This window comes from Salvelinus fontinalis, chromosome 16 (genome assembly GCF_029448725.1).
Source record: "Salvelinus fontinalis isolate EN_2023a chromosome 16, ASM2944872v1, whole genome shotgun sequence".
Classification (NCBI taxonomy): domain Eukaryota; kingdom Metazoa; phylum Chordata; class Actinopteri; order Salmoniformes; family Salmonidae; genus Salvelinus; species Salvelinus fontinalis.
Genome location: NC_074680.1, coordinates 12570225 through 12579091, shown reverse-complemented (window position 1 = coordinate 12579091; position 8867 = coordinate 12570225). Strand labels below are relative to the sequence as shown.

The 8867-nt window shown below is 42.7% G+C and overlaps 1 protein-coding gene across 1 annotated transcript in view; it reads right to left on the bottom strand.

The window, feature by feature from the left end:
* Positions 1–809: 809 nt before the first annotated feature.
* The window catches only part of LOC129812489 (estrogen-related receptor gamma-like), a 102457-nt gene continuing 94399 nt past the window's right edge, over positions 810–8867 (bottom strand). Inside the window, exon 7 of the mRNA XM_055864107.1 lies at positions 810–5852. Within this exon, the coding sequence (XP_055720082.1) occupies positions 5527–5852 (326 nt within the window). The 3' untranslated portion in view covers positions 810–5526. The remainder of the gene's footprint in view (positions 5853–8867) is intronic.

Below are 8867 nucleotides of genomic sequence, written 5' to 3'. Positions count from 1 at the left end.
TGGGCCCTGCTCGGCTAATATCTACTGATGTCATCTCGTTGAAAAATATTTGCCTGGAGGTCAGAGCTCCCCGTTTGAAAGGCTTAAACGCTTCTGCTTCAGAACATTAAATATCTGCCCACATTACCGCTGGTTCGTAGTAACAGAGCAGAGCTGGGGGACAGACAGGGTGCGGGGATGTATGAGGCACTCACTCCAGGGCCTGGGAGAAAAGACTGTCCATCTCCTCGTGTGGCACGTGGCTGAATGCTAGGAGTTTTAAGCGGGAGAGGGAGTGAGAGTTCAGGAGGAGACGTGGTAGATTCGCTCCATTGTGAAGCCGGCTTGCTTTCTCTGCTTGCGTCTTCTCTCTTCTTTCCCTCTCTGTCTCTCTCTCCTGGCGGTCTGTGGGGTTTATCTCTTCCTTCTGTAACTTTGTGGTTTCTGTCCCTCTATCTGTCTAACTGCGTGTGTGTGTGTGTGTGTGTTTGAATGTGCGTGGCTGAGACACATGATGTATTCTTCAGCATCTGATGCTATAGGCCTGTTGAAGTGGACTGTGACGATGACATAGGGATGCTACCTATGTCTTAGTGTCACGTGGCCATTCTTCCAAATCGCGTTGACTCAACTACGTGATAAACCTAGTTTTCCAAAGACTGCCCCATGTCATTACCTACACTAACTAGAGCTGTGTGTGTGTGTGTGTGTGTGTGTGTGTGTGTGTGTGTGTGTGTGTGTGCGTGTGCGTGTGCGTGTGCACGTGCGCGTGCGCGTGCGTGTGCGTGTGCGTGTGTATTGGATGGTAAAGAAGGATGCGGTAGAGAGAGGGAGGTCAAACCTGGAAGCATGTTTTAATATTGCTCTACCGTTATCCTGAAAGGCATGATGGGAGTAACACATCTGAACTGATCGTAGTTACAGAATCGTAGGTCTCTCTTTTTTGCATTGGACAATATATACAATGTAAAATAAATACATTTACACAAATGGCCATATTGTTGGAGCACGCTGTATGATACACACGTCACAAAAATATACAGGTAATCGTTAACTGATGTGGAGCACATCTACAACTACGGACATGTTTCTCACTACACGGCGTCCCAGCAACTCCTGGTCGGAAGATTTATCTTATCTTTTTTTCATAATGTGAATCATATATAATTGTTTCATGTTTTTCCGTCTTTCTTTACCCCCCCTCCCCCTGTATCTTTTTCATACATTTGCATGTCAAACTGCCAGGTTATAACCTAAGCACACAAGTGGTATGTAGGCTACACCTCGGCATAAATACATACTTAACTAACACTCACTATTCTCCTCCTTCGCTTCTCATAAAATATAGCAGTTGTTTGTACATCTTCATTTCCTTATTTCGTATCGTTTAATTGCAAAATAGTCCAATAGATACAGCATGTTGATCAAATTCAAACAAAAAGTGCAACGTCTGTCCGTTCCGTCTGTTTGTTGCACAGTCATATTGCTTTAAATAACAACATCACGTTGGGAGAATAAACGCCCTCGTTCGTTATGGCTAAATTACTCCCCTCTCTCTCTATCTTAAATATGATCCATAGAAGGTGTTGAAATATACATAGCAAAACCTCAACATGATTTAAGCCGCTAGAAATATGTGTATCAGCCAACAATATTTGTGGCAACAATCTACACACAAGCAGTTTCGTAGTGAGAATTATCATGTGTTGTTATGGTAATTTTTATGTTAACTAAGAATATTGAATAGTCAATGATGTGTAGCTAATCAGCTTAACTATGTCTTGAGACTGATACGTACAATGTTGTAAAATTAGCCTTTGACCTTATTCCCTGACAAGGTTTTGATTATTATTATTTTGTTATTATCATGGTTTGCCATCAACTATTAAATGTCCAATTCAGCTCAGCTTAAATCACCTCTGAGAGACTGTTGTGTACTCTTTCACCTCCTTTTATAGGCAAGTACATAGTATCGGTTTGAAAATGGAAAAACAGTTAGACAGAGACATCAACTAAAAACAGAAGCCGACAAAGAAAAAGCAAACAGCACCTCTCTTTCAGGAGTTGTGTATGGAAATGATAGACGAGCCAACACGTTTCCCAAAAAGAGCTTTGACGTTATTGTCTCACTCATCAGTGGCTGTAGAGAATTCAGGCCGCAATTCAATGAACTGCAGATGAAGTAAAACCACATTGCGGTTTCACACAGTATCTGAGGTGTAACCGTGCTAAAATTGCCACACCAAGCAAGCTGCTGTCGCATAAACTATTGCCATTAGATATTGACATAAAACCACACCTGTCTTTAAAATACAGCTTTAACATTCACAGTCTGCAATTGATTGAATTGAAGCCTGAATTTACGAAAGTACTTTCAGTAAAGACTTTCAGTGAAGTACTTTCTCCAAACCATGGTCTCTTTATGTTTAGCCAATGATACATACACGGTAGTTAACAAACAAGACCAAGGAAGAAGATAAATGAATTAAAAACACAACCCCCCCACCCCCCGCCCCATTAGTCCTGGAAAATAACAACATTGTAATCTTTATTTTTTATTTTTCATTCTTTTTAATAAGCACACAAAGTTAAAGCGAGAGTTTTGTAAATGAGTTGAACTCAAAAATAAAAAATCAAATGTATTTTTTGTTGTTTTTGTTGTCCTTTGCAACCTCAGAGTTTAGATAATGTTACAACGTGGCTGTTTCTAAATGGAAGGAAGGCAGTATGTACAGCGAGTTATCAAAAAAAGTAATCTATAGTTCGGGAAATGCTCAAATGTATTTTTTATTTTTCATTTATTTAAACCTAAGATATACATTGTTATTCTACAAGAAAGAGTTACACAAATGATCCCTTTTTATATACTTTGTTTCTTCCTTTAGATACTTGTTATTCTCTTCTAAGTACAGGTTATTATGATGATGATGAAGATGTTGTTGTTGGATCAGTTGAACTAGCTAGGAAGAAGAGCCTTGTTTCCTGGTAAATTGGCAGGTATGTGAGAACACGCCGCCCCTTATCTCCTGAGGATCGGTACATCCACCGTTGTCTCTACTTCTACCCTGTGTCTAAAAAAAGCGCACGGCACGAGAACTAGAACCACCACGAGAAAGTACACGACGACGCCGTCGAACGCAACAGAAGGAAAAGACAGGGAAGAGGAAGAAGAAGAAAACGAAAGGAAAGAAAACAACAAAGGGAGTGTTTTTCAGAAAAGCAGCAAACATGAAACACTGAGAAGCTGAACTACATTTTTCTGTTTTTGTATTTTTGTATTTTTTGTGTTTTGTTCCAATAAAATGTCTTAGGTTAGAATTATAATCTGTTAATTTACAATATACAATGGTTAAGAAGGTTCAGAAAATACCCCTTACTAATAATACTGACATATTTGTTATAGAGAGTGACGTAGATTACTTGACTTATCGTTTAGCTTCTCAACTGGAACCAGTTACCATTTTATATTAGAGTACATCATAATCTAGATTATGGATATTGGCGTTCTTAATCTGCGTACAAAAACCCTGGACCAAATCCCAACCTCATTCCTTCCTTATGAGCCCACCGCTGTTAAAAGCTTTCCTAAGTGCTAGTCTAGTATTATATCTCGGCTACAGATTACTGTTCTTGGTACAATGGCGGTCTTAAGAGTCAAATGCATGAGTTACCTGCTTGCCTGCACAGTCATGGTGCTTCCCTAGCCTTGGGTTAGTTTGATTCTAGGACTATGTCATCTAATAACCTATGGCAAGCACACAGAGAGAAGCTACGCCTGGTAGAAATGCTAACACCCCCCCCCCCCCCCCCCCCCTCAACGAAGACTGGCACAAACATGAATTGCATACATGTTAATATGCACCCTCCTTTTAAATGACTATTGCTTATTGAAGATAAGAGTCGATCCATATATATATCCATATAGAATTGCTGAAAGTGGTAAAGCTGATAGAAAAACACATATATTGATTGCTTTCTTATTAACACAATATAAACAAAACAAAAGAATCATGTAGACCATATATGATGACCGGATCATATATTTACACCCTTATATTCATTTCAATAAAAATAAGACCAAACAAGTTGAAAAACAACCATAAATATGTGTCTGTCCCTTCGGCGCCCCCATACCTCTCGTCCATATTGCATGAGTGACTAAAGCTTCCCCATCTCCCTCAAAAAAGAACAACAATCATCACGCCACTACATCATGTCTACGAACCCTCTGGAAGACTTAACAGAAAAGAGCAACGAGGGAGTCTAACTGCTGTAAGTGAGTAAAGTGGACAAACCCAAAGGGAAGGCTGGGGGTGATGACAACGATCTGTTATTAGGCTGGCACATTGGGGACTGTGTGTGTGTGTGTGTTGTATGTGTGGACGTTATGCGGGACCAGAAGTCCCCACAAGAAGAGTAAATGAACCAACATTTGAGCAACTGGGGACATTTTGTTAGTCCCCACGAGGTCAAATGCTATTTCTAGGGGGTTTAGGGTTAATGTTAGAATTAGTGTTAGGGTTAGAATTACATTAAGGGTTAAGGTTAGGAACTAGGGTTAGGATTTTGAATGGGACTGAAGTGTGTGTCCCCACAAGGTTAGCTGTACAAGACTGTGTGTGTGTGTGTGTGTGTGTGTGTGTGTGTGTGTGTGTGTGTGTGTGTGTGTGTGTGTGTGTGTGTGTGTGTGTGTGTGTGTGTGTGTGTGTGTGTGTGTGTGTGTTGGTGTGACTGTGTGTGTGTGTGTGTGTGTGTGTGTGTGTTATGCGTGTGTGTGTTATAATACTGTAGTTAAGCAGGCCAGACTGCAGTAAGAGGTAAATACTTGGGGTGGGGTACTGGGGGCACCAGATATTTTGGGGGAGGGGGGGTGTATCAGAAGATATTAGGAGTAACAGGAGGTGTCAGGGGCTGATAGTAAAGTTTGCTGGCATCCACTGAATGGATCTCCATCCTTTGGCAGGGCAAGTCTCCTCTCCTCCTTTCCACTCTGCTCTTCTCCGTTACACATTTCGTCATGAAAATCATCAACAAAAAGTCTTTGTTCATTTTCAAACGTTTTCTTCAACAGCATCCTGTAAAAACTGTGTTGGGAAACTGAGAAGAAGTTGAGAAAGCTTCACAGTCTCTCTGCTGCTGACACAAGCAGAGCAGTCTCTCTTCTTTTCTTTTTTAAATTCCTCGTTTAAACATTTTCATCAGTCAATAGTCAATAATCACATCGTTAATCATTCTTATATGTATAAGTGACTTGTGGTTGATAGTCAATAGTTTACAGGGCCGTTGTTATGGTAACTGGTTTATGACTTGTCTATAATCTATACACATACGGCCCTCCAGCAGAGGTCTCGTCTCAGTGTCAGTGTCTTCCCTTATGCACAGAGGTCAGGGGTTAAAGTTCAGAGGTTAGTCCCGCCCATCCCTCTCAGTGGGCGGCGGTTTGGGAGGTTCAGGGGTCATGTGGGGTTACGGGGGGGGGGTCAATGGGAGGAGGCTGGGTGCGACTGACAGACTGACATATTGGGGGTTGTTGACGTGGTTAGCCAATCAGACCTTGGCCTCCAGCAGTTCCAGGAAGAGTTTGTGCATGGGGACCTTGCCGTCCTGCTTGATGCTGTAGAAGTGCTGCACGGCCTTGGTGGAGGTCTGGCGGAGCAGAGGTAGGGTCATCAGCAGCTTGCCTGCCCGACGAGGGTCCTCTGGGTGCTGGCCCGCCTCGTAGTCCTGCAGGGCCTCATGGAGCACGTCCTGGAGCTTCTGCACTGCCTCCACGTCCTCTATGTGCATGGAGTCTACAGGGGGAGGGAGGGAACGAGGGAGGGAGGGCAAATAAAGCAGATAGAGGTTCATCTTTACACATACTACATGACTATATCATCACAGAATGAGAGAGGAAGAGAGAGAGAGAGAGAGAGAGAGAGACAGAGAGAGAGAGAGAGAGAGAGAGAGAGAGACACTCCCCAGCTGAACAATAGCCTGGCCTGTCTGTATTTTCCTGTCTCAGGGGTAATGTCAAACACAGTCATTAGCATACTGAGTCGGTACTGGAGCATTTATGAGCACTGGGGATGGGTGTGGTACTGCGATGGATTTCACAACTCCAGTCCAACACACGCACGTGCACACGCACACGCACATGCACACGCACGCGCACACGCACACGCACACGCACACGCACACGCACACGCACACACACACACACACACACACACACACACACACACACACGCACACGCACACGCACACACAGGCCCTTAATGGTCCAAGCAAGAGGTCAGTGTGGGTGGGGTGATCACAGTATATAACCATTGTTGCACTCTATCGGGTACATCCATCATTGTGTGTGTGTGTGTGTGTGTGTGTGTGCTACTGCGGCCTGTCTATGTGTCCATGTGTCCAGGTTGACCCCAGCAGTGTTTCTCCCCAGGGATAAATGACTTAATGCAGGCTGGCCTTTAGAGTTGAAACCAGATCAATCTAGCCGATCAATGAAACATGCATGTTAAATAATAATCACAGGTCAACTATTGACAGATCACACTGACCAAACATTGTGGTGGAGAGGAGGGTGTACGCAAACACACTAGCACACACGCACTCACACACACACACACGCACGCACGCACGCACGCACACACACACACACACACACACACACACACACACACACACACACACACACACACACACACACACACACACACACACACACACACACACACACACACACACACACACACACACACACACACACACACACACACACACACACACACACAGGATTTAACGACTGGCTTTAGTCTACTGTCCCATAGCTGGAGGGTGTGAGCGGCTGGGTTGTAGTGTGTGCATTTGGTTCAATTCTCTAAACCCCACCACACGTACACATACAGACTGCTCTGCCCCAAAGACACGTTCAGATGTTCATGCCTCTGTTTGGGTCAATACTCTAACCCGGTATATGTGTGTGTCTGATCCAGGATTCTGACAGCGAGCTCTCAGTCATCCATCACCGGGATTTGGCGGTGTGTGTATGAGTGAGTGTGTGACAGGGGCTTTGGCCATGTGAAAAGTGACCTGTGATCCGACAGGAGCCCCCCCCCCCCCCCCCCCCACCCCGGCAGGAAACTGCTTGCACACACACCTTTACAGGGCTGCAGAGCCAGCAGCACTATCAATCTGACTATCACACACACACACACATGAGCGTGCACACGCACGTGCACACCGACATGCATACACACGTATACACCAGATCCACTCACATATTCATGCAACAGAGCAACAAGCTCTCATAGTTCCCCTTCAACATATTATGTTTTGAAGCATTCATTCCGGGTAGTTACAGGGTTAATTCCGCATGGTTACAGGGTTAAAACAGAAACGACTCAAACGGTTAAGTTTAGGTATTAATTCCTAGTAGTTAAGATTAGGGCTATGGTTTGGGGAAGGCTTAAAACAAAATGATTAAAAACGACACGCTATTATCATCAAGTATCACCAAGTATTCTCGCTAGAGCATTGTGGACTAGTCTAATACTACACACGGTATGTCTCCACTCTATTCCATCTGTTTCTATAATACTACACACGTTATGTCTCCACTCTATTCCATCTGTTTCTATAATACTACACACGGTATGTCTCCACTCTATTCCATCTGTTTCTATAATACTACACACGGTATGTCTCCACTCTATTCCATCTGTTTCTATAATACTACACGCGGTATGTCTCCACTCTATTCCATCTGTTTCTATAATACTACACACGGTATGTCTCCACTCTATTCCAACTGTTTCTATAATACTACACGCGGTATGTCTCCACTCTATTCCATCTGTTTCTATAATACTACACACGGTATGTCTCCACTCTATTCCATCTGTTTCTATAATACTACATAAATGATAATACTACACCACTATTTATGTTTCCTGTAGAAAGGCGTAGGCCACAATGAAGGCTCTTTAGAACATCGTGAAGATGTCAATTTAACTAATTACCTATTTCAGTTATAACATGGTGGCATGTCATAACTGAAATATTTTCACAGTAAAACACTATCCTCCTAATCAAAACATTTGACACCATATTCTAAGGTGTTTGTCCACTGCTGTTAGATAAAATGCCACATGGCGTAACAGTAGTAAATCAATGAGAATTCAATTAACTCTTAAGGTGACAGGAGACTTAATGTGATTTGGCTGTTACTTAAATGAACATGCTAGTCAAACATGTCCTGGTAATTGTGTGGATAGCCTATGTTTCTTAGCTCTGTAGGAAAGAGATGCACTCCTCCCAAGAGTGTTTGACAATTATAATAGCAAGTAGATATTATTCTGTGTGTGTGTGTGTGTGTGTGTGTGTGTGTGTGTGTGTGTGTGTGTGTGTGTGTGTGTGTGTGTGTGTGTGTGTGTGTGTGTGTGTGTGTGTGTGTGTGTGTGTGTGTCCCAGACTTAAAGTGGCAGGAAACACTGTGTTCTATTAGCGTAGCATGTTGCTAATGAGCAGTGGGGTTAAACAAGGACTGTTAACACACACCCACGTACATCTCTATATGTGAATCACGTTCAGTAGCATTTCTTAAGGGTTCCCATCATTAATGCAGACGATTAGCATTCAAAGAATTAATTATGTCCCTGCCCTTCAAAATGCTAATACTAGCTTTCTGTTGTTGTTACACTGGCTCATCTATAACAAACTGAAAGGAATATTGACTAACAACTAAAACCTTATAGTTTTGATCATAAACTTGTCTGCATCACTTCTTTATTAATTTCTGATCCTAAATATATATTTGTTTCCTTAACAGACATCTCCAACAGTAACCACTTAGCAAACATTTCTATCCAAAGTGGCCTACAGTTGACATATAAAGTTACCTC